Here is a 27,111-nt window from a genome sequence, read left to right as displayed (position 1 = left end):
CTTCATGAAATATATTTCATAATGTAAGTATTTCATTACATAAAAATAATTTGTAAATGACATGAAAGAGGTAATCAATTCACATGGGAAGGTTATTACAACCCCCTTGGCGACCATGCTAGAAACTTGGAAGTTGTTCTTGATTCTTTCCTCTCCTTCACCGACTCCTGCCTAATTTACCTTATAAACATTTCTAAGGTTTCTTTCTTATTTTCCATTATGTGACCACTCACTGTCAGCATCTCTCACCTGCATGGCTGCAACAGCCTCCAGATTGGCTTCTTTGCCTCCAGTCCTGTGCCCCGCTCAGGGTCTCCCCAACACTGATGAAAAGATCTAACCAAAACCCTTTGCCCACTCTCCATCACCTCCAGTTGTGATTCCTGTCTGGAAATGTCCATATGGGGCACCGTGGTGCTTGCAGTTTCCTGTTCCAGCCTTTTTCCTCCATTCCTCCTGCCTGAAGAATCATTGCTACATAGTCCTTGTTTCCTTTTGGTCTAGATTACTGCTACTTCTCCTTTAAAACCCAGCAGAGGTGTCCCTTCCTCAGGAAACTGTCCCAATCCCATGTTCCTGTCCCAGGGTATATTTGGGACCCTTCTGTGATGCTTCTATAGTTCCTGTGATGTTTCTATAGTTCCTGTAATTTACTTTCATAATTATTTTCTAATTATTTCTTAAAAGGCTCCCCCAGAAGACTATGAACTCCTTAAAGACAGGGATTGTGCCTAATTCATCTTTAGATTCTCAATGTTGGTGAACTTGGTGGCACCTAGTAGACCCTCAATAGATGTTTGTGTAATGAGCAAATAAAGCATTAGATCAGCTCATGGGATTATGTAATTTTTACCTGTCATTTCTCTACATTTAATGAGCTTTTAATTACTCCCTCAAACTCTTTGAAATCTTAAGTCCAAAATATAGAATTATTTGGGCTTGATTTTAAGAAGAAAGCCATGATCATTAACATAATACTGGCACCTGCTTTAGTTTCTTTTCATACTTAAGACCACTCATAACCTACCTTTTCAGGAATAAAATAAATCTCTTTAATTTTATGTGACAATTGAAAATATATATTTAAATACATTATGTGGAAATATAATCTTTTAAACCTTATTCAAGGTAAAATAGTGTTTCTGTCGGGTAGAATTTAGACATTGAAGTGCCTTCTAGAAGAGTTTATCTATTCTGACCTTATTAATAAAAGTAAAATTTAGTCTTCAGATACTCAGTGATGGGAGAAAATATGAAATCTGTAAGCATTTCAGAAATGGGCAGACTGCAAAACATTTTATTTCCTATTCAAGAATTACATGACACATTCATGAGAAAGCAAATTGAAGGAAGGAACAAAGTGACAGGAAAGATACAATCAATTAAGCATGGAAAGGGTTTTCAAAAAATATACATGAAATTCTGAATGTTTGAAATTTCAAGTATAAACTCTAAAGCTGTCATTTTTTACTTGTCTCTTAGAAAGGTTTTTCTAACAATTTTGATGGCATACAAATATATATATATATAAAATTATTATTTTTTAAAAACCAAAAACCAACTTTGGCTAAACCTAAGTATTTAACTATACAGAGGTATAGGAAGCTCTGTAAAATTCAGGCGAAAACCTCTTTCTTCCATTAGAGGATTACATTTTTTTTTAGACGATCATGTTTCTCAAATGCTTCTCTTTTTATGTGGATAAGATAATGTTACCAAGTCTAGGTAGTTCCTGCCTGAGCTACAGAACACCTTTCCCTCATGCTTGCAGGCAACAATCATTCCATTTTATGTTTTGTCCAGAGACTCACTTGATAAACTGCTGATGCCCTGCTTTTACCTGAACTCATCGACATAGGATAAAATCAAACTAAAGATTTTTTTGTTCATAAAATTGACACATGACCAATGTAGACACTTTATAAAACAGAAAACTGTAAAGAAAAAAGCCCATAAAATCACTCATATTCCCACCATTCAGGAATAACCACTGTTAATCCTTTGACATATTTCCTTGTTCAAAAAAGGATTTCAGTGGGGGAGGGGTGCTTACCAATCCTTGCTTAATCCCTATGTCTTATTTCACTCATCATCTTTACCATGTATCTTTCCAGTATATATTGTATTCTCAACACAGGTGGATCATGCAGTTGTCTACACTAGGATGCTGGAGTGTCTTTTTTGTTCTGAGGGCATTTTGACAATATAATATCTTTGCTTTTGCATGGTAAGCTTAGCTTGGTGGTAGCAGGGTACTCTGCCTTGTATCCCTGTGAACTTTTATGCCCAGTATCTGCTCTGCTTTCCAACATCCTCATTCATATTTGGGAACTATCAGCCGGTTAGTTTGTGTCAGACTGTGATGATAAATTAAGTAATGTCTTTCCCCTTCACAGCTGGGAGGACATGCTCAAGCCATCAGTTGACGTGCTCCAACGGCGAGTGTGTTCCAAGGGAATACCTGTGCGACCATGTCAGAGACTGCTCAGATGGAACTGACGAGAGAGACTGCCGTGAGTCTGTTTCAGTCTTTGCACTGTATTTAGTTTCACCCTTGTCCCTTTGGCATTTTAATCAATTTGTTAGATTTGTTGATGGACAGAAATGCCTACAATACTCCTCTTGTTGTTGAAATCTCTTGGCAGATTCTTTTGTGGATTAAGGGTGATGTTCTGATAGGAGTCTATTTTTAACAAGACATTGTAGGTTTGTCCTGCCTTACTTAGCCCATCAAGTTTTTGCATGTTTTGAAGTAGGAAACTTTTAACATAGAATCTAGAAAGATGATTGAATATGCTGAGTATAAAATAGAGTTTGGTCAATTTTAACTTTTATTACACTGCTATAGAAAATTGGTGGATACAGTTTCTCATTAATTTTTTTCCCGCTTTTGTGGATACCACATTTTCCAGATTATCTTTGGAAAGTATTATATTCTGAAAATGGCTTTCCTGGGCTGGGGTGTAGCTCCCCTCCTCTCCCCGCCTGGAAATGACAGGCACAAGGAGAGCAAATGGTTTTCCCTATAATGGCAATATATCAGTTTGTAACTGATTGCCATAAGTTAAGGCATATAAGTCACAATATTCTGTGTGTAATACATAGATATTACCATAACCAAAGCAAGAAAATACAGACATGTTGCATTATGTACTAACAAGAGTCAACTGCCTCTCTTGAGTTTTATACCAAATTGTTAGAATGAATATAAAAATATAGAAATTAGCTAATGTGTCATTCTTTTTAATTTTTGAATGTAATGCTGGGGATTGAACCCAAGTCATTGTACACGCTAAGCAAATGCTCTGTCTACATTCTCAGCCGTTTTTTAAATTTTGAGTTAGAGTCTGGTTGAATTGCCCACGTTGGCCTCAAACTTCCAATCTTCATGTTTCAACCTCCTGAGAGGCTGGGATTACAGTCGTGCACTACAGTTCCTGATCTTGTGTCAGGTTTATAGTCAATCTAATTCTGTCTTTAACCTTAGAAATACCCAGTTTCTCTTAAAAGTCTGCCATTGTGAATTTATCCATAACTTCCTTGAGTTTTTATATGTTTCTTTCTGACATTATTTTTAGCATACTCCTGTGTAAGTTTATCACATGCTTCATGGAGATGCTTCCTTTGTTTTGCTCTTAAATTTATGTTTAAAGCTTCAAGGAAGCTTTTTTGTCATTGTGACCAAAATACCTGACAAAAACAATATTCAGGAGGGAAAGTTTATTTTGGCTCACAGTTTCAGAGGTTCAGTCCATGATATGCTGACTCCATAGCTCTGGGCTATGGTGTGGTGGAGGAAAGCATCTCTGAACATGGCAACCAGGAAGCAGAAGGAGCTCTGCTCACCAGGGACAAAATATAAACCCCAAAAGCATACCCGCTATGATCTACTTCCTCTAGGCATACCCTACCACTCAGTCAATCCATATCAGTGGATTAATCCACTGATTAGGTTACATCTCTCATAATCCAGTCATTTCACTTCTGAAAATTCTTGTGTTGTTTCACACATGAGCTATTGGTGGACACCTCATATCTAAAACACAACATCAAGTATTTCAATAACTGGTGAACAGATTTTATGTATCTTAGAAACTTTGATCAAATGCTTCTCAGTTATTATGTATCCAGTGAATTTAAGTTTTAAGCTTTAGCCTGTTCTCATGGGATACCACCTCTACTGTTTGAAAATTTTGATTTAATTTTAGTTCTCTGGGCTCTCTCTAAGTCCCTTCCTTTGAGCCAAGTGGTATATTATGCCTCTTAATGAAAGGTCTATTTTCTATAATTTTTTTAAACTAATCTTTCCAACATGGTGCCATGTATAGGGTGGAAGCTTACATAAATTAACTATGTTAACCAAGTTGCTTCTGTTAATGGAGGAAATATTTGTATATGAGAAATGGAAAGACCTGTGCCTAGGTTCGATCCCTAGAATCATACAAAAAAATAAGAAAGACACAGTAACTAATTCCTATATTTTTATATGTCCAGATTCATATTGAATATGAACCATTTCCACTCTTGTACAATTTTATTTTATTTTGTGTTGCAATGCTGGGAATCCAACCCAAGGTCTCATGTAGGCTAGGCAAGTGCTCTACCACTGAACTACACCTGAAACCCCACACTTGGACATTTTAAAAACAATACTTCTCTAGTTTTTCTTCCATTGAATGTTACTTACTTCACTTATGTTTCTTTTTTTGAAAGAAAGGTCTGTGCTATTTATCTATTTTCTAGCAGAATTTCTGGTACATTTATATTCTGGAATAATTTTCATTCTAAATGTTCTCTTTTGAAAGAGATTATGGTACCTCCAATTTGAATTTCCCTTCACTTTGGAAATTATGCAGAGCATTTAGATCTCACACTAGTAGTTTTAGAGATGGTAGTGCACAGCCAGCACACAAGTCAAGGACTCTCACAACTTTGTGAGGCAAACACTAGGTCTTTCACTGAGACAAGTGAAGAAAATATTTTTGATTAATTATGGTGATAAATCATATATTTTTGCAACATTTTGTAAATTTCAGGTCGTTATATAAATTATTATTATTATTAGGTTCCTTAATGAGAACAATAAGGCAGGCAGTTATTTACTCTCTTATGAATAAAGAAATGAAAACTTCAAAGGGTCTAGACTGGCTCATTCAAGATTGTGTGGCAGAGTTGGTGCTTGGCTCATCGTCTGGTTTCACGTCTAGAGATTGCCCCTCATGAAGTACAGAAGAGGAGAGTCCTCCCTTATGCCAGTTTAAAAGAGTACTGGAGGCTTGTGTCACCCGCCAATAGCCTGTATCTTTATCCCTTATTTGCAAGTGGATAAAAATGAGTGCCTTATTGCAAATGCAATGGAAATGCTACTTTGGGGAAAATAAAAGGCAGCTGAAACAGACGGTTTGGACGTTTTCCATGAGCACCCTGCAGCCAAGTCTAAAGTTGCTAGTACAACTGCCTCACAACTTTGCCAATGGACCGTCTGGAAAAGCCTGGCAGGATATGAGCATGCAAGTAGCCCTGATAAAAGGAATGAAGGGAAGAAGCTGAGCTTTATAAAATAACCAAGTAGGAATTTTTAATCAAACATTTTTATTAAAAAATAATTCAGTACAACTAATTGGTGAAATAAGAATTCGTTAAGAAAGACATCTGGATTTATAGCTGGTTCTTTCTGGAATGATGTAAATCATAAACTTTTCAGGACACAGCATGACCCTAAACACAAGTTTTTTTCCTTGTGGTACTGGGAATTGAACCAGGGACACTTACCACTAAGCTACATCCCTGCCCTTTATATTTTTAATTTTGAGACATGTTCTTGCTAAATCGCTGAGGCCAGCCTTGAACTTGTGACCTTCCTGCCTCAGCTTCCTTAGGGATAATCCTGGCTGGGATTATAGGTGTGTGCCTCCATGCCTGGCTCATATAAGGGATTTTGTGATGAGATCTTCATTCCTATTTCCCTCTACCTTATTTTTTTGTTTTTATTTTTTTATTTGTGGAAGAGTGTTAAAAACCCTCACACTTCGGAGGAAATTAAGAAAAGGATCTTCATACTTACTCATTAGTGCTTTGATCTGTTGATAGCCAGATAGACACAGAAGGAAATGAATGGCCAGGATCAAAGTCCTTAGAAAGTGGCAGTATGGTGGTGGGGCAGGATTGGCTCTGTTTTGTTTTCCCTCTGTTTGAGGCTCTTGTGGAAAATGGGAAAGGGGACTGCCATTCACTAAGCACCAGTCACTATCCTGGGCACTTTTCTCATTGGCAGGTGTAATCTCCTGCTTTATGGAGATTATAAAGTTTACCAAGAAGCCAGGGCAGAGGAGTTGTAACATTAACCTACATTTAAACTGTCGGTGATCCATACTCTTAGGATACTTTTCTTTAACAAAAAACATTTATAAAATAGTTTTGCCTGAAGATTACTTAGCTATTTAAAAAAAAATATTTTACTGTGGAGGTTTTAACATAGGAAAGCAGAATGAACTGTATAGTGAATCTCTTTCTACTTATCACTCAGTTATATCAATTATCAGTTCATGAATAGTCTCATTTTACCTACATCCATTTATTCTCTTTACACCATATTATGAAGCAATTCTCAGGATCATATAATTTTATCTGTATTTAGTATTTATCTGTATAATAAACAAAACCACAATATCATTATCATACCTAAAAAGTTAAAAAACTGTTCTTTAAAATAATTAGATATATAGTCAGTTTTTTAAAAAATTCCCTAAATTGTCTTGCTATTATTTTTACAGTTTGATTACTTAATTTAGAATCCAAATAAAATATTTATGTAGGAGGTAGTTGATATATTTCTTAAGAATTTTTATTTGGAGGTTTTTTTTCTATTTCTGTTCTTTACTCCTTACAATTGGTGAAAACAAAACAAAGCAAAACAGGTTACTTGTCTTGGTGTTTTCCACAATCTGGACTTTGCTTATTTCATCCTCAATGTCCTTTAACATGTTCTTCTCGCCTTTGCATTTCCTGGAAATTGCCTAGATCTGAAATTACCTAGATGTCAACTGTAGCACTAATGACATTTGGGGCCAGATAAATTTTTATTATGCTGGGCTGTCTTGTGCATTATGGAATGTCCAGCAGTATCCCTGGTCTCTGTGTATTTGAATACCTCCCAGTTGTGACAACTAAAAATGTCCTCAAATTTTGTCAAACATCCTTTGGGACAAAAATCACCTTCACATACTGCTTCAATTAAAATGACTAATCTAGAATATTCTGCTCTAATGCCATCCATTTCCCTGCAAATTCCATGATTTTGTCATTTTTTAGTGCAGAGTAATACTCCATTGTGTATAAATGCCACATTTTTTTTAATCCATTCATCTATTGAAGATTAACATTAAACAGGGACGAGAGGTGGGAGGGAAAGGGAGAGAGAAGGGAAATTGCATGGAAATGGAAGGAGACCCTCATTGTTATACAAAATTACATATAAGAGGAAGTGAGGGGAAAGGGAAAAAAAAACAAGGGGAGAAATGAACTACAGTAGATGGGGTAGAGAGAGAAGAGGGGAGGGGAGGGGAGGGGAGGGTGGATAGTAGAGGATAGGAGAGGCAGCAGAACACATCAGACACTAGTATGGCAGTATGTAAAACAGTGGATGTGTAACCGATGTGATTCTGCAATCTGTATACCGGGTAAAAATGGGAGTTCATAACCCACTTGAATCAAATGTATGAAATATGATATGTCAAGAACTATGTAATGTTTTGAACAACCAACAATAAAAATTAAAAAAAAATAAAAATGACTAATCTAGAGTATTGAACCTCTAAATCAGAGGAGGGGTGGAGATGGTTCATCAAGGTGACAATAATTTGTGTTTAAGGTTGTATGTTTCCATCAGGGGGCATACAGTGCCACCCACTCTCTTTGTGATGTTATCGGCCATTGATTATAATCGCTGAGATCCATTTAGTCATAGTGGTGCTCAGATATTTTAAATGAAATTTAAGCTATTAGAGTATTTCCCATGTTATCAAGGATCAAGTGAGATTTGACCAGAAATAATGTTTATTTTATTGTTTCCACAGTCATGAAGCATAGGAACCATTACTTCTCTAGAAATGTCATATCTGCCTATGGATTTGACTTTTTTCTGTTTCTCAGAAATAAATAAGATTGTCTATCTGGATGAGTCTAAATATATTTGGCACCTAGAAACCACAGGGAGGGATGTTGAAAAAGCTTCAAGGAAGAACTTAATTCCCCCCCCCCCCCAACACACACACCTCCCAATATTTGAAAGAATCAAGAAGCCTATCCCTGGAGCTCAGGGCCCTGCCTGTTAGACCAGACCCTGTGTTAGAGTGCCTACACTTTCAAGCTTCTAAAATCAAGACATTGGGCTCCAAGACAGAGAAACTTGTGTCCATTCCAGGCATTCCTTTCTAGAACAAAGAATAGTGTGTGAGAGTCTTCTCAGGGAGGTAGGGAGAAGGGAGGTAAGAAAATGAATGAGGTGGTGAGAAAGGCGAGGAGGGTATTAGGGTCCCAATAAAAAGATTACCTTGGAAGTAAATTTGGTATAGCATGAGAGATTCGTATCTCCGTCTTTTTACCTGCTATATTCTTAGAGGCTTAAGAATATTCTACAGCTTGTGAAATATTTCTGAATATGTTTGTATATATGTATCTATATATGTGTGTGTATCTCTATCTAAGCCTATATTTATATTTGTGAAACAGGTAAAAACTCATATTTCCCCCTAAGTTATTTTATTATTCAGTCTGGTCATCAGGGATCTGATATTCAACAACTTGTCAATTAATTTTTTTTTCTTTTTTAAGGAACAGATTCAAAACTGCAGTCCATTTTACTTCTAATGGGATTAGCATCAAGGAAAACCCACTCATGCAGAGTGTAAGATAAACATCAGAACAATGCAGCAATTATGGGTCATTCAATTAATATATTGAAGTGACTTTGGGTTGCTCAAAAATACTGCAGTCTTTTTTTCAGAGAAATAAAAAGATTATTTTGTTTTATTGAGTACCATATTGGAATGATTTTGGTGTGAGTAAAACTATCGCTAATTATCGTGGGTTTGTAGCACTTCTCCTTTGTTCCTTAGGAATGCCAAAGAAAGGGTACAATCCCTGCTACAATGAAGGCTTTCTTGCTGGTAATCAGCAGTGTTTGGTCTGCCTGCAACTGGGGCCGCTTTGTCCCTGAAGTTTTATTCCTATTGACTTTCTGTTCTTTAGGATTTAAACATTTCCCTTTGTATATCTAACTGCTGAAACTCCAACTGGGGGAACAGTTGGAAGGGAGTGATGAAGATGGTAGTCATTCTCTGGACTGTGAGGGCTTCCGAAGGGCACCTTCTTTCAACTCAGTTCCACGTTAGCCTGCCTGTCAAGTGACCCCATCTCACATGCCACAGCACACATGCACCTTTGCAGCATTCTCACAGTCGAGATAGGATTCAGAGCCTGAGACCTTGAGGAAAGAGGAGAATCTTTTGTATATCTTTTGAATGTTTCCATCATTCAAGTACTTTCTAAATATTTCCTGACTTTAAAAAGACTCTGAGATCTCTCCCAGCCATTGCCCAATTTCTGTGCTCCTTTTTAAAACAATGTGATATGGAAATGTCTTTAATGACTATTTCTATTTACTCTCCTCCTTTTTTTCTTGAGGCTACTGAAAGTGATCCTGCATTTCCACCAATCCTCTGAAAACATTCTTGTTAATGCACCACTGGCTGCCATTTTGCTGAACCTAATGGTTCTTGTTCAAATATCTCCTCCCCAGAGATACTCCCCACTGTCACTGTTTGTTATTTCACTCTGCTTTATTTTTGTAACATTTTTATCCATGCACATTTACTTTAATGTCCAGTGTTCCTTTCCTCCAAACAGAGTATAAGTACCACGAGAGCAGGGATTTTCATTTTTCTCTCTCTCCGTATTTAGTTCTTTTGAATGAATATCTAAGAAAGACTGTGGGAACTTCTAGTTTGCTTTTAATTTACCTCTGTATTCACAGTATCCAGGAAGTCAGATTTCAATAACCATATCTTCAGTAGGACAGAATTCTAACTAAGGCAGGCAGTGCCCTGAGGAATAACTGGTTCCTGGCCTACTGACATTTCACCCAGATGACTGTCTGAATTATCTTGGTCCAAGTTCCCAGCAGGGGGATAACTACACCATTTCTAGTGACTGGAACGTGGCCTCCCATAATCCTGGGGAGCAGTTAGCCTTAGACAAGGCCTCTTACTTCTTTGCACTGTTCTTTGGAGCTTTTGATGTACAGTTTTCCATCTTGTTTCTCATTTACTCCAGTATTAGAGCTTGGGTGAGGTTTTTCAAACTTATTTTTAAGCAATTTAGTATTGTATCAGTCTTTATCTGCCCTGCGGATTTTGGTGATAGCTCCATGTATGGGAAGATGGAGGGGCTTCGGATCCAGAGTTCCTCTCAGACACATTTCTAAGATCAGGTCCCAACTGATAGAGACAAGATAGGAATTTGGGTGCTTAAGCCCTGGCTAGTACAAAGGAAGCAGGATAAGGAAACCTTGATAACTTCATGGATCTCCCTTTTTGACTTGGCTTCCTTAAAGTGGCTTAGACTGAACTTGACATGTGAGTGAAATTCTACTAGTCTTGGGATCACCATATTTTCTTTCTCTTTCCAAGGTGTTGATTTTCTATTTCCATTTTATAAATCTGATTATACACACACACACACACACACACACACACACACACACATATGTGTGTGTGTATTTAATTGAAAGTAACTTCTAATTATTATTTTTTAGGGGGTACTGGGGGAATTGAACTCAGGGGCACTCAACCACATTCCCCAGCCTTATTTTGTATTTTATTTAGAGACAGGGTCTCACTGAGTTGCTTAGTGCCTTGCCCCTGCAGAAGCTGGCTTTGAACTTGCCAAACTCCTGTCTCAGCCTCCCGAGCTGCTGGGATTATAGGCGTGAACCACCACGCCCAGCAACTTCTAATTATTTTTAAAGGCTTCTTATGTAGAAAATGGGAGAAATCAAAGTGCATACCTCATGAGGTAGTTCTAAGGATGGAATAAGTTTCATACATATCAAGTACTATAACATGTTTCTGTGACACACTGTTCAGTATATGTTACCAGTGACGATGGTGATAATGGTGATGATGGTGTTGCTTATTTAAGTTTATGGGTAGTATTCACAACTAAGTCCTGGCAGCCCAACTAGTAAGCTTCTTCTGGCAAATCATTACTTGAACTGAATTAGTCTGTCTTAGAGCCAAAATAAGAAACAAGGTTGACTCTGCAACCTTGAGAAGTCCCAGGTATCTGGGCTGCACTTACATCAATAACTTCTTGTTTTATTTTCAATCTTGGGCTCATTTTTAAATCTACATTTAAGATGCTGCCTTCCCCTTCCTTCTTTCCTTCTTTCTTCTTTTCTTTTCTTGTCGCACCTGGGATTGGACTCAGGGATGCCCTACTACTGAGCTATATCTCCAATCTCTTTATTTTTGTTTTGAGACAAGGTCTTGCTATATTGCCCAGGCTGGCCTTGAACTTGTGATACTTCTGTCTCAGTCTCCTAAGAAGCCAACATGCCCAGCTGCCTTCTCTTCCATTATAATCAGTTTGCCTTTTTTTCTGTGTTCTTTTTGGCCATTTTGTCAAATTGTGAGAATAGGATATATTTACATTCTCCCTGACAAGATAATAAAAAATAGCACTTTATATCTTGCTCTGATGTAAATGATTTCCATTGTGGGAGGTTTATAAGGTCCTCAAACTACATCGTCTTCCTTGATTATATAAATAGAACTATAGCATGAAACTTTCTTGCTCCGGATTAAATCATTGACAGAGAAAACACTTAAAATATCCTCAAGCACCAATCTTGTAGGCATATTTTGGGGCATATGTGTGTGTGGACAAACCAGAGCATGTATCATTTGGAACTGGGAGAAGGTGAAAAAGAGAGAAGCAAGGGATGGTGGGAAAAAGGGTATTCCCACGTTTTTGTTTCTGATAAACAGTCTGGACACTGGTTAATAGGTACTTGTCAATCCTTCTATTCAAATAAAGCTCAGAAGGAAGAGTTCCTTTGTGTTCTTGTATGTGTCCTCTCACATTGTACTTTCCCCATACTTGGAATTCTGTAGGATGTTTCAGCCCCTTGATGGATTTGCTCCAAGGGAAAAAGATTAACCTCAGTCTTGCCAAGCATAAAAAAAACAAAAAAATAAGATTTTAAGATATCTCCCAATGGAAAACTCAAAGGATTGTGACTTCCTGCTTCCTGGGGTATAGAGAAACTCATTCATGAATGTCTTTAGCAAGAGAAGAAGGATCTGTTCATTTCTTTGCTCAGAGCAAAACTCTGTTCCCTCTTTGTGGGTCTCCAAAGGAGAAAACCATTTGGAAACATATTTCCAAGTATTTTCTATATTTAGTGAGTCAGCATATACCTCAAGTTATCTATGCATAGCAAAGACCAGAAGGTGTGCAGGGGGTTGAGAGGGTCCTCTGCTGATTGAGAGAGATTCATTATCAGCATGGAAAGAGACAAGAAAGCTGTTTGTCAACTGCTGACCTTTGGCCAACACAATACCCTCCCTGATGACATCAAGCTGGCCCAGTTGTTTAGGGGCATGAGCCATGTCAGTGGGTACTGTTTTTGTTCTACTCCTTTCAGTTTTATGGCAATGGCTCTCAAAAAGCAGGACAGAAAAAACAAGAGACCTGCCTAATACATTTCTTCCAGATCCCTCATATCCATAATAATCACCAAAAGTGTGGTACAGTCCCAGTTCAAATAAATTTTCCTCTTGACAGATAGCTTATCTATTGCAAAGAGCTGGGTTTTTAAAGATTTTTTTTTTCTCCCTGCTGCTTGCTGCTGCTCTTAAAAGGCTAGATAACACACTGACACCAGGAGCTATCTGGTACATGGCAGGACGGGAATTGCTTGCTGGCCTCACCTGGCCTTTTGCATCTCTTGAAGACAGAATTAGTAAACAGAGTTGTCTGAACCATTTTAAAGGCACTTTTACAAAGCATACCATCTTAATGATGGAAAGTCAGCAATAACCTTAAGCACTTGCTCATTTTTGGATGATTAACAAATAAAATGAAGTTCAGAAAAAATTTAGAAATTTAAACAGCTATTTAAAAATGCCTTGCATACCATCCCCACCCCACCCTCTAGGATCCAGTTTATTTATTTGTTACACTTAAAGTTTTATTTGACTGGACTGAGAATCAGATCTCTCAGAAATTTGTTCCTGGCATTTTTCTTTGGCTTCCGTCAGTCTTTTGGCCAAAAGTTCAGCATATTGGCCAAAAGTTCAGCATATTCTGTAGCCTCTTTCTTATCTTTTTAGTATACTGTTTCTTCAGAGCAATATGCTGGCATCTATGTTTCAGGACACATGGAGTGACAAGCTGAATACTTTGTTTCTTGCTTTCTTTGTTTAAGGGCTTTCTGACAATATAGTGATGGACATTTATTTTTATTTTTATTTTTATTTTTGGTATCAGGGATCAAACCCAGGGGTGCTCAACCACTGAACCACATCCCAGCTTTTTTTTAAAAAATGTTTTATTTAGAGATAGGATCTTGCTGAGTTGCTTAGGGCCTTGTTAAGTTGCTGAGACTATCTTTGAACTTGTGATCCTCCTGCCTCAGCCTCCTGAGCTGCTGGGATGTACCCCCTTGCCCAGCCAACATCTTCTTTACAGATTGAAAGGTTTGCAGATTATGCCAGCTTGGGCCCAGGGTGATGAGAGACACTAGTATTAGTCCAGGAATACTCTTCTTTCCCCTTTATTCACCCCAGTAGTCAAGTTGAAAACACTCAGATTGGCATCCCCTAACAGATTTGTACTTTTTTCAGTTCTGGTTTGTGTTGGGAATTTCCTTCTTACTTTGTAGCAGGTGGATGTGGTCATGGGTCAGGACACCTGCTTCATGGGAAAACCTTGTTCTTTGTTCCTACCACTGATTCAGATCACATGATCCTTCTAATCTTCACCCATAGCACAGCAGCAACTTCTGTGGCCATACCCTTCTCATAAAAAGTAGGAAGCTGGTGTTCATTGTTGGCTTCAGTGAGTTTTTGGCAGCCTGTAGCTGGGAAGGAGATACTGAGCTTCATCTTGAAGCCGTTGGAGTGTCATGGAAAAGAGCCTTCCGTTTAATGTGACTGGTTCTGTAACTTTTGCCAGTTAAATACTCAAGAACTCTTGATAGATGAGGTTTGAACTTCTGGAGATGAGAAGATTTAGGTTTATTCCTTTTCTATACACAAAACATGAAAATATAATTTGAGAGATTTTTTTTAAAAGTGTGAGTTCTTAACAGAGGACAAGTTTAATACAGTTTTAGTACAGAATTTTGTGCACATCTTCTGCTTGAAAAGACTTTGGGATCATCCAAAGAACTGTCTGATGCATCTTTATATGTCTCTAAAACATCACATTGGGTTCTTAAATGCAAATTTAGCCTCAATGTGGAACTGTGTAATCTGATCTTTGAAATCTTAACTAAGACATGCCTTTTCCTTGGTTAAAAAGAAATCTGAAGACTGCGTGAGAATCACTAGGAAACATTTTTAATTAAAAATATAGACCAAGGATGATATCATACATGCGGGAAGTAGGGTAGTCAAAGACCATAAAAAGCAGATGTTCAGATATTTCAAAAGCTGTTTAAAATGGTCTCCTGTGATAACTCTATAGCAGTACTGAGCATTTCTTGAGCATAGTGAGTAGTGTCTTACTGCTAAGAATTCTAAAATGATAAGGCAGGTTCCTTGTCCTCAGGGGTTTTTATTAAGCTATGGGGAAAACAGATAAGAAACCAACAGAACAAATCCTATAGTTAGGAGTCATGAGGAATACCTGTTTCAAGTATGAGGAAACAGGAGGGACAGACACTATTTTGTTCTTCAAGGGACATCCTGATTTTCTGCAGGGTTAAACATCTAGTTAATAGCATTGAGATGACCATATATGTATAATATGGCCATAAGACAGTTATCCCCAGAATCCATTGGTTCCCCATTCCTTGGATTCAACCAACTATGGGTAAAAATATTTGGAAAAAATTGCCTGTACTAACATGCACAGACTTTCCCCCCTCATTATTCCCTAAAGAATATAGTATGATAAGTACTTACATAGCATTTATATGCTAGGTATTATGTATGAACTAGAGATTATTTAAAGTAAATGAAGGAATAGATGAATTCTAGATAGGGAAGAGGGGAGGGAGGGAAGGGGAAGAGGCAGGGGATTAGCAAGGATGGTGGAATGTGATGGACATCATTATCCAAAGCACATGTATGAAGACATGAATTGGGTGTCAATCTTCTTTATATACAAGCAGAGATATGAAAAATTGTGGTATATATGTGTAATAAGAATTGTAATGCAAAAAAACACACCAAAAGTACATGTATAAAGTCATGAATTGGTGTGAACATATTTTATATATAAAGATATAAAAAATTGTGCTCTATATGAGTAATAAGAATTGTAATGCATTCTGCTATCATTTAAAAAAAATAAAATCAATAAAAAATAAATAAGTAAAGCAAATGAAAGGATGTGTGTAATGCAAATACTGCAAATAATGCAAATACTGCACCATTTTACAAAAGGGTATTGGGCATCTTTGGGTTTTGGTATGCATTGGGTGGTCTTGGAACCAATCCACAGTATCCCCTGTGGATACTGAGGGATGACTGTAATTTGTGCTTATGGAACAATTATGCTTTTCAGTTCCCAGGTGTTGTCTTTTTAGGTCCCTCTACAGGCTGCAGTAGATTATCTAGACAGGGGGAAGAAGAAGTAGTGACAGAGAGAGGGTAAACAGTTGAATAAGAGCAAATAGCTGCTGAGTGAGATCCCTGGGCTCAGACCTATTTTCTCTTTCTGTCATTTCAATAAAAAAATGACCCTTTATTTCCCAGATCATGTGTGGGGGTACACAAGTTTCCTGGGATGTCATTTGTATCATGTAAAAAAAGGTTCCATTTTGAACTGTTAAATTCTTTCCAATTCTTCAGTTCTTCACTCAAAAGCCACTTACTTCTTTAAGGGAGGGATCCCTGGGTTTCCAAATCCCCCTACTGTTCAGCTCATAGCTTTCTGTAGTCTCTGCATTGGCATGTAACTTAGTTTGTCATCTGCTATTTGTGTCATTATTTGATTATGGTCCCTCTCTCTTATCTAATAGGAGGCCAGGGATCATATCTTTTTGTATACCAATATATGTTCACCATTTAGTGCCTAGCATATAGCTGTCACTCAAGAAATGTCTAACTTAGCTAAAGAAATGTCTTAACTTAAGGTTCACTTGCTGTTTCTGTTCTTTTTAAAAATAGAATATCCAGTGTGTGAGCAGCTTACTTGTGCTAATGGAGCCTGCTATAACACGAGTCAGAAGTGTGATTCGAAAGTTGATTGCAGGGACTCTTCTGATGAAGCCAACTGCAGTAAGTAATGTGTGTAAGAGGTGCTGTGGTGTGTTGCAGCTTGAGAGAGCCAATTATCTGCACATCTTTCCAAGCCCACATTCAGCAAATTCATTTTGGTGGTCTGTAGTCAGCCTCTGGTGGGAGTATTTACACCATCATAATCAGTAAACATCACAAAGCTGGAGAAGGGGTTGTTAAACGTTTACCAGCACACTGCTGACAATAAGAGTCTCTTTTTAAACTTGAGACAGAATCTTCCTGTGAGATGAAATGGCTGCAGTGGAATTGAAATTCTCCCATTTCTTTCCTTTGTTAACCTTGTGTTCCAGCTGAGACATGCTTGCGTGACGAATTTCAGTGTGGCAATGGAGAGTGTATCCCTCGCGCCTATGTCTGTGACCATGACCACGACTGTGAAGACAGCAGTGATGAACATAATTGCAGTACGGTGATTCCCTTATGCTGGGTCATGTGGTTAGGAGTATTTTATGTTTGTTTTTTCCCACCAGATACCCATTTTCCTCTAAGGAAAGAGTCACTGTATTTGATAACACATGGAACCAAAAATTCATTTGGGGGCTGTGGGCTTGAGCCTTAGCCATGTATTGGGCCTGGATTCCTTTATCTTTCAAAGATCTGTGTAGAGTTGAAGGGTTGCTGACGGACAGTTTGCATTCTTTCCTTAGGCTGCAGGGGTACGGGTATATTGTATCACAGGATTCAGATTACCCATAGCTCAGGAATGGACCCGATCACTTTGATAGAGGAGTGGAAGAAGAGCTCCAAAGGGAAGGAGCGCCCTACTAGCAATGGTTTTCCTTTCTTCTTTGAAATCACTGCCACATTCAAATTGGAGGGTCAAGAAAGTTTCAGTGTGCTATAGATGGCTTCTGTTGCCTCTGCTTCTTTGCCCCGATCCTATTTTTATTTTTGTGCTGTAGCCTGCAGTTTGAATGCCCTTTCTCTTACTTTTGCCATCTCCGGACTCCTTTTTTTTTTAGGAATACGTAACATTAGAAAGGAGACTCTGGGGGAATTTTAATTCCAATTCACTGGCAGGTTTTTGTGGTCATTTATTTACTAGAATGAATGATTTTTCTCTAAATCTGTTTTGATTGATTGGTACCCATGCCTTATGGGGTCACTGAATATTTTCATTATCATCCTAATTTTCTATGAGTGGGGGCCTGATCTTATTTCTGGACAGTATTTGTTTTTAAACATTTTTACTTTTTAGTTGTAGTTGGACACAATACCTTTATTTTTTTAATTTATCTTTATGTGGTGCTAAGGATTGAACCCAGGGCCTCGCACGTGCTAGATGAGCACTCTACTGCTGAGCCACAATCCCAGGCCTCGGTGACAGTCTTAAAGAGACTGTGACATCATGGGATGGTGACCCAGAATCCTGTGATCCGAAATAGCTGTGATGGTGCTTGTGGCAAAGTAAGAGAATGTTGGTCATTGGCACATTCAGCATTTGGATCAGTTTGCCTCCTCTGTTCTGTGTCAACCTATTCCTAGATTCTTAATCTTGAGAAATAGAGACTGGCACCTGAGTTCACTTCCTGGACCCAAAGCTGCTATTATCTTTTCCTTTCTTTCTTTTTATCTTCCTCCTTCTCCTCCTGCTTTTTTTTTTTTTTTTCACGTTTTGTCAAGATACTGATGTAGAAACTTCAGTTTCTAGGAGCCCAGTTCAGGTAGTAGGGTGAGCACTTGGACTTTTGACTGTGTAGTGCAGCTGTTTCTCTCTTCCAGACTATCAGACCTGTGGTGGCCACCAGTTCACCTGCCCCAATGGCCAGTGCATTCATCAAAACTGGGTTTGTGACGGACAGGATGACTGTCAAGGCTTTGCAGATGAAGATGGCTGTGGTAAGGAGGAGGCGAGATTCCTACTGAAAAGCATTTCTTTTAAGTTTTTCCTCCCTTCCTTGTTAAAATTTTTTAACCCTCAGAATTGTCTGGGGTTTAATTAATTAGTGGGTGGATTAGAAGAAGGTGACTTCACTAGCTTTTCCTAAAATGTCTGAACCCAAATGTAGCATAACTTTTAACCTCTTCCTTCCTATTATTAAGGCAAAGTAGTTGGGACTGTCTCTTTTCTCTCTCATCACACTCTGATTCTTTCCTCTGTATTCCACTCTGCCTGCTTTACCTGTGTAAAAGTTGTAGGCTAGAGGATGTATGAAAAATAGGGTAAAATGTGATTATTTCTTAGACCTTACAACCTTTAAAAATAACTTTGAACTGTGGCAACAGTTCAGTTTTGTTTTGAGTTTTTGTAAATTCTGATTTCCAGGTGAGACATTGACATTAGTGGTGATGGACAGGCCACACTGGGAACAGTGGGATGGAACTAGGGACTAGCAGGTGCAGGGCAGACTACTATTTAGTCAAGTGTTTAAAGATTATTTGAAAAGATAATTGCAAATGCCATGCACTTACTTACCTTGCTGTTATCATCAGCTGTCCTGAAGTTACTAACACCACACCATACTTCAAGTTGCCTGCATTGTTCCAGTCCTAGATCTAATAAAGACGATGTTTGTTCTGGAACCATCCATTGGTCTCATGTTTCAGTGTCCAAGAATTATGGATTTTCTTCTTCTGTCAACATTTCACTAAATAAAAGAAATCAAACAACCAAAACCCAAACTTAGGGACTCTGGAGTTACCTTGATGGCCCTTATTCTGTAATTCATGATTTAAATACCTGAACCTTCTCTTCAGGGCTATGAATCTAGTTTGTTGATATTTCAGGTTCATATCAGATTTATGCTTTTACAGCTTGTCTGGGGGCTGCCTCTTTCAGAAAGAGTGGAACTTAAATAATTCCATTTTCTCACTCTTTAGAATCTCAATAAAAGGCTAATGGTAGAGTATGAAACTATGAATTTATTGTAAAATATAGGTCATTTGTGGATTTCTGTTGTCTACTTGGTTTATATCTTCTATCTTCTCTTAATCATGGATTAAAAAGGACTGATTCTCCCTCTCATATGGCCTGTAACTCTCTCTTTTTTCCTCACAGAGAGCAATCGTCGTCATCATGTGTGTTACCCAAGAGAATGGGCTTGCCCAGAGTCTGGACTATGCATTTCAATATTTCAAGTTTGTGATGGGAATTTAGATTGTCCGGGAGGAGAAGATGAAAACAGTACCACTAATAGACACTATTGTGGTGAGTATGGAAAATATGGGTAACTTTCAGAACAGATTCTCAAATATATAGTGTATCGGTTGTCATTTGCACAACACAGTTCTCCAAGACTTAGTAGCTTAAATTGCACCTTTTATTATTTCTCACAATTCTGTAGGCTAATTAGTGGTTTTTCTGGCTTAGACTAGCTCACTCGCATGTCAGAATGCCCCAGTAAAAGCTGGGGCTAGCCTAGGCTTGTTATCATGGTGGTGGAAAGAGCAAACCCTAATGCTCAAACCTGTGACATGTTTGCTAATGTCTTAGTGACATGGTGGGACACTTGGCTGAGCCCAGAATGGCTTGAAGAAGTAGTTTCCATTTCTTGATGGGGGAACTTAAAAAAATTGTGCCTTCCCCTCCTATAGGGAGGTTTGTCTTAATGACTATTTTGATGATTTTAAAGGTGTTCTGGAGATATCATTATCATTATTACTATTATTTGAGGTGTTGGGGTCTTTTGCACACTAGACAAGTGCTCTTCTGTGAACTGTAACTCCTGCCCTCTTCTGGATATTTTATTTCTTGTCTTTTACTTATGAAAAAAAGTCTGGGTGTATCTCCCTACCCACAAATGCGACTAGTTTCTAGATTATGTACTTTGAGTTGTTTTTCCAGTGGTAACATTGGATTGGCCACACAGTGTTGCTTGATAATATTTTATGTCATCAATCACTAGAGTTAGTGGTTGTAGAATATAACCCCCCCAACCCATAAACTGTGTGGACAGTTGATTGTCCTGCAGGGAAATACAATGTGTGGCCCTGATTTCATCAGCTGTGCACCTTCTAACCAGACCTGTGGCTGCCTAGCTGTGCCCAAGTAACTGTAACCCCAAGAACTTTTTTTTCCCTGACAAAACTCATAATGTTTAAATATGCTGAGAGAGACTTCTATGGCATCCCCTACCCTTTCATTTGAGAGTTCTATCATAAAAGCTTAAAAGTTAATGAGATATGTAGTTAACTTTCATTTAACAATATGAAAAAAATTCTAATCCCTTGAAATCTCACCATTTGAAGCTAGCCATGTTTAACATTTTTAGGTGTATTTTCATTATAGTTACTTGGGAATTCTTAGTCTCTTCTATGATGTGGACAAAAAGACTTATGACCTGATTTTTCCATAAATAGCATTTATAATGACTTACACTTGGTTGTAACAGTAGTTGTAATTTTTAAAAAGGAGTTTTATTTTTTAAAATTTGGATCAAGCTTTTATTATATAATGTTGCAGAAGAATTTCATGGGGGCAGATTCTCTGTACCTCTATGACATGCACATTAGGCTTTTACTTGTAGAATAATAAAAGCTTTTGGGTGGATCAGCCTTGTCCAGAGGTTACCATAAATTCAACAAAGATTTTTTTTTCTCTGTCTAGGTATGAGCATGTGCCCTCTCCTAAACTGTGAGTACCAATGCCACAAGACACCATATGGAGGAGATTGTTTTTGCCCTCCGTCTTATATCATCAACCAAAATGACAGTCGCACCTGTGTTGGTAAGTGACAAGTGGGAGCTCCTGGCTTTTCATCACAGTTTACTGATGGGCTCCAGGATCCTGACATGCAGGAGTTTGTAATTGTGGGTAGGAGTGATTGCCTGTATAACAGGAGCAGCATAATACTCAAAGAAAACCTGGAAAGAGTAATTTTTAATTCTGAGAAGCTCTTGTGAAGTGCAGTAAGCTAAGGAGTGGATTTGTGATGAGTGAGTTGACTAGCCTCGTGGACCTGTCTGCTGCCTGATGATAGGGGTAGTCCTTTTGGGTTTCCTTTATCAAGGTTTGGAAGCAGGATTGGTATGGCCAGGCTGGTTATGCAATGCTGAGATACTTCCGTTCATGTAGTGGAGAGATAGCTGCTGCTTTCAGTCCATTAAGCTCCCTTGGCCTCTTCTCTAGGAAGCACAAATGTCCCTAGGATCCAGCAACTAGAGTTGTCACTGCTCTGGTGACCACGTTGGTAGGTCACGGCCTGTACTGTGTTGAGTGTTAATTCCATTGCCTTTCACCTTTGCTTGGAATTGACATTCAAGATGAACAAATTCTTTATCATGATGTTTCTAGCTAGTGGTTGCCCTTGAGCTGGACACCAAGTGTCCAGATAATAATTCCCCATATCTCTCTTATCTGAATTATAAAAATGATTCTTCCCATGGGGAGATTTTTGAATCTGATGTCAGCATAATTTGCTATGGGAAGGATGGGGACTTATGTTGGGAGAATTAGACATCAGTGTTTGATTTCTTAGGATTTGAGTTTGTAGCTCTGATTTCTTTTTTTAACCCCTATTTTTGATACATGAACAACAAACACATAGGCAGAACATAATCACAGAGTTTTTTAAAAAAATTTTTCCATTTTAGTTGCTTTTAGTTTTTAAAAATACCTTTATTTTATTTATTTTATTTTTTATGTGGAGCTGTGGATCGAATCCAGGGCCTTGCAAGTGCTAGACGAGTGCTCTATCGCTAAGCCACAACCCCAGCCCCAATTACAGAGATTTAAAGAAACTTTGTTTTCATTGGTATTGGAGAAAGGTGTTTGGGAGGTAATTGTAACTACTTATTAAAGTTCAATTTAGTAGCCATATATTAATCTCCAAAACATAGATGATTCAGAATTTTCCCAGAATTGATGTTCTTTGGATCCTTAGGAATTTTTGATTCTTTAGGGATTTCTAAATTTTAAACAAATAAACAAACGTGATATGCATAAGAAATACTTTTATTATATTTTTCATTTTTACTTTTTGGTGGTACTGGGGATTAAACCCACGGCTTTGCACATGCTACATCCTCAACTCTAGAATTTAAAATAAATTTTTAAAATTTTAATATAAAATAGCAAAAAATACTGAATTTGGATAAAGCTAGTGAGGCTATTCACTCTTCACTCTCACTCAATACTTGGCTTTCAACATAATTATATTTTATTATAAGTGGTTGCTCTTAAGTATGTGTGGCCAGAAGAACCTTTTGGTACCAGAAGTAAACTCTAGTTTGAAAATTTAACTTGAAATTCTTGAGAAAGTCTGTTCTTCAGTATAACTGAGAACTATAATATGCTGAGAAAAACTGGATTTTCAGATTTGATTAAGTAATCCAATTGAGTTTGTTCTTGTGGTGTTCAAAGCAGGTATTTTTAGGTTTTTGATATCAAGTCCGTGTCTCAGGTTTGATCACAACCTAGTTGCTCCTCTTAAGTAACTGCATTTGGCAAAGTGGGTTCAGATCAAGTGGTTCATTCAAGTCAGTCTGAGGGATCCTGGAGACCTCCCCCAAATTATTTTAAAAGCCCCCAAGTTTCTCATCATTTCAAGACATTTTAGAAGTAAAGCATTGTGATCTGCAACTGGCCTTCAGTGTGATTTTAAAATTTATTATCATCAGTGCATTGGTGATGTAGTCGGGGAATTTAAAATCACTTTTTACACACATGTCCTCATTTGGCAGGTGTCTTTGAAAGCGCTCTTCATGCTTCCCAGTGTCCCTGCTTGGGCAACATCCCTTTTTTTTTCTGAGTGGTACTCATCTGTAGGGGTGAGGCTGCTGCTTTGTTTTTGGCAAATGTCAGGCTTCTCTACTCCCCTTTGCTGCCACCCAGCTGCCAATCTGATTTCCAGCTTTTTAGTTCTTTGGGCGAGTCCCTTTTTCTCCTAGTAGAAAAGGCATTCCAATAGAAATACCAGAAGCCTCATCTCAGGATTACATCAACTTTTCTCTCCTTTTCCTTTTTTTTTTTCTCTCCTAGTTCAGTCTTGCGAAGCCCACAACCTGTTCTCAGCCTTTTTTTTTTTTCACTCTAGCGCTCAGATAGCATGTTTGCCATCTTTTCAGTACCTTAGTCTGTGATGAGCCTTGGCTTATATTTCCAAGTATCTAGGATTTCTTACATGTCAGAGGCTTGAGCTGCCTCAATTTTTTTGCAGCTCCTGAAGATATGAAAGTTGACATAACAAGGTTATTGTGGTTGTAAATTTTTACATGTAAACTACTAATGAATGCGATACAGAAAATTGCAATATTATGTTATGCACAAGATCATTTCAGGATTTGTATTTAGTTCATAGCACATTGGAAGTCGTGTGGTCCAACACTGGCGCACTAGTTTTTAAGTTCCACAACAGACATCTTTCAAGTCCCCAGTGTGTTTCTGGAACTTTACTACAGATAACCTTATTTAGAGAAAAGCTCAGAAGTCTACATTTGAGGTCCTTTTTGAATGTGATGCCCCCTTACCGTCTGCGGAGACCTTTTCTGTGACCTTTCCTGTCCTTTAAGAATGCATGATTTGCCCTTGACTTAACATTTATTTGATATTTGTTTCAAAGAAGACTTCAGTTTTCTCTTTGTAAAGAGAACTCTTTAGTTTAAACACATGTCATTAAAAAGCCAGTTATACTTGTTTAAGCAGAGCTGAAATTCTAGGGGAATTGCTGTTTTGGTTTGCTCTCACAGGCACTTCAATTCAACAAACACTCTGTATGGCTGTAACCCTCTGCATAGCTGATTTGTCCCAGAGGCTTCAGGTGTTGGAAGCCCCTGCAACATTTGTCATCTTAGACATGGTTCTCCCGTGAATGCCTTGGTAGTAATCAAGAATAAAACTGAATAATCTTGACATGAATCTGGTGTCTTTTTGCCATTCATGTGCTCTTGGTAGTCTTGACCTGGCAGTGGAAGCTCTGTGGCATGCTGAAACAGTTTGCTGGGCTCATTGTTTCTGATTGACAGGACATGCTATTTGTTGACAGGCTGACATCGTGGTGCAGAGTTAGGGCAGGGAGGTCATTCGGCTTGGCGGAGTTTCACACAGTCAGATGGATCAGAGGTGTCCAAGGGGGTCTAAGCTAAGAAGGGCTTTTAGTTATTTTCAAAGCAGCATTTATTGGTAGGAGGAGGCAAAGAGTAAATAGAAAAGAAAATGATATGTGTGTGTGTGTGTGTGTGTGTGTGTGTGTGTGAGAGAGAGAGAGAGAGAGAGAGAGAGAGAGAGAGAGAGAGAGAGAGGTTGTAAAATAGTTTCAGTGTTATACATAGTTTCCACCATTCTCTGCCCTCATGAAAACCCTTAATTCCACTTTCATTTTCTTGTCTTCACTTTGACTGATGACAGATATTTAATTAGCCTTTGTTTTCCACCCTAAGTATGTAAAGGATATAATCTCAGTCATTAAAAGTGACAGTGATTTTATGCACTTGTTCAAAAGTGCATTTGGAGCACAGGTGATACGAAAGGTTTTTGAGCCTAAGAATTCTGTTCTGACTTTGCTTTTCCTCTGTTTGACATCAGAACTCCTGCTCACAGGTGACTCCAGACCCTTACACATAGTCTGTCCAAATGAGGGTATGACATTCTGGGGGCTTTCAGGGGAATGTCTTATACTTTTCATTCCCACTCAAGTGAAGCCTCAGGTGGAGCTTTCTTGGGGTTGATGTGAGGAGTTTTATCCATGAGGGCCTTTCACTCCTGTGTGGTTTTTTACCGTCTATCAAGAGAGGATTGATTTCCCTGCCTTTGGTTAGTCATAGTAGTTGGCAAGAAAGATGTGATGAGCCATGTTGTCAGGTTTTAGCCTGGAGGGGAAAAAAATGGAATAATTCGCTTGATCCCGGAGCTTTCTTGGTCCTTTCTAGTTGGGAGTCCTGGGATGGGGGACCACACAACATATGTAGTGGAACCCAGTTCACATCTCTGACATTCATCTGCAAATGAAATCAGATTGCAGAAATCTGGAGAATTTTAGACCTGAGGGTGCAACAGTTTCAGAAAGTATAATCTTGAGAACTTCCTAAAGCTAGAAGGGATGGGAATTCTGTTGGTATAGGCTGTGGAGATCACCCTCCCAGGGAAGAGAGCAGAGAGAAGGATGATAGAGGGTGATGGTGGACTTGGAGCTCAAATGACAGCCATGATTCACCAATGATGGCACCATCTGATCTTTGCCAATTACATTGAAATTTTTCACACAGCAGAACTGGGGCTTCTATGGCTATGAATTGAGCTTTTCCATGTAAGGATTTTTAAAAAACTTATTAAATGAATGAATAAGTTAATGAAAAACTAGAAGATAGTCTTCATGCCTTGAAAATATTTTTAATTTCAGTTATAATTTTTTGATATCAAAGGGACGACAGCTGGGTAAATAGACCTTTCCAAACACTTTACTGCAGTGACAGATCATGTCTTCTTGAAGATGAGTATAGATCAGTCTTTGTTATGGAATATTCTATCCAATTGGTCTTTCAGCAACATGGCAAATATTCCTATATCTTCACTCTCCAATTTGGTAACTAGTGGTCTATTGAGGACCTAAACTGTGACACATATGACTGAGAAACTGAATTATTAACTTAATTTTAATTAATCTAAATATGAATTTAGATAACCATAGGGACAAGTGGATAGCATTTCGAAAGCACATATCCAAATATATATATGGATTTGGGTATAAACGGTTCCCTTTGAAGCATTTGGAACGTGTACCAACCTTCAGAGGAGGGTCATCTTGACTAGGAGTATTGTCTGAGACTGCTCAAGAAATGCTGATAAACATGATTATGAATGTATTTTTCTTACGTGGCAGATTTTGATGACTGCCAGATATGGGGCATTTGTGACCAGAAGTGTGAAAACCGAATGGGCCATCATGTGTGCCACTGTGAAGAAGGGTATATACTGGAGCGTGGAAACCATTGCAAAGCTAATGATTCCTGTGAGTACATGGTGGACACCTGTGTCTCTGAACAATAGACTTCTGCTAGCTGTCTTTCCACAGCCGAGGAGGAAAGAAATGTCAGCATTTAAGCAGGCAGCAGGGTTTTATCATCACAAATCAGGGGTGGTCCTGGCTGCTTCGAAGAATGAGTCAACATTAATTTGTACTTTGATTATTAAGGACCAATCTTTATGTTAATGGTGGCCATAATTAATATTTATTGGTCTAGGCTATTATATCACCCCCTCATATACAGCTGTGGAATAAGTTCTTACGGCTGTATTTGACTGACGTGGACATTGAAATTTTAATTAATTTACTCACCACAAATGTAGGTGGCGTTTATTTATAGAAATAATTTTGGTATTGCTCATGCAAAATTTGGGAGTATTTAAAAATGGACAGATTGTCTTTGGATTAAAATTTGTGTGAATATCCTTATTACAGGCATTTTGTTGGAATTGGTCTAATAGTAGTGTAGTGCTCAAAGCAGTTTTGTCATCATTAATTTCTGGGTCTCAAGTTTAACTCCCCAACTCCTTTCCTTCCCTCCTTCCCTTCCTTCTAGAGACTGAACCCAGGGTCTTGTGCACTCTAGGCAAGTGCTCTGCCCCCCTGCTCTAATTCCTTTTTTCAGCTGTGATTTCACACTTGATTTTGAAGTGCCTTTGGTGCCTTCTGAAATTTCACTG

At 38.2% G+C, this 27,111-nt stretch overlaps 1 protein-coding gene across 2 annotated transcripts in view; it reads left to right on the top strand.

Moving 5' to 3' along the window:
- Positions 1–27,111, top strand: part of LRP2 (LDL receptor related protein 2) — a gene marked incomplete at both ends in the record, with an annotated part of 198,841 nt that overhangs the window by 39,152 nt on the left and 132,578 nt on the right. For both annotated transcript variants that reach the window (XM_081262364.1, XM_081262363.1), the window contains 7 exons: positions 2,397–2,513; positions 16,401–16,511; positions 16,823–16,936; positions 18,255–18,371; positions 19,531–19,680; positions 21,079–21,198; positions 26,288–26,416. In XM_081262364.1, the coding sequence (XP_081118490.1) occupies positions 2,397–2,513; positions 16,401–16,511; positions 16,823–16,936; positions 18,255–18,371; positions 19,531–19,680; positions 21,079–21,198; positions 26,288–26,416 (858 nt within the window). The remainder of the gene's footprint in view (positions 1–2,396; positions 2,514–16,400; positions 16,512–16,822; positions 16,937–18,254; positions 18,372–19,530; positions 19,681–21,078; positions 21,199–26,287; positions 26,417–27,111) is intronic.

The sequence above is a fragment of the Spermophilus citellus genome (assembly GCF_964194105.1).
Source record: "Spermophilus citellus genome assembly, chromosome: 11".
In the NCBI taxonomy this organism is placed as follows: Eukaryota; Metazoa; Chordata; class Mammalia; order Rodentia; family Sciuridae; genus Spermophilus; species Spermophilus citellus.
Note: the sequence above shows the minus strand (reverse complement) of the source record. Positions and strands in the feature narration are given on the sequence as shown.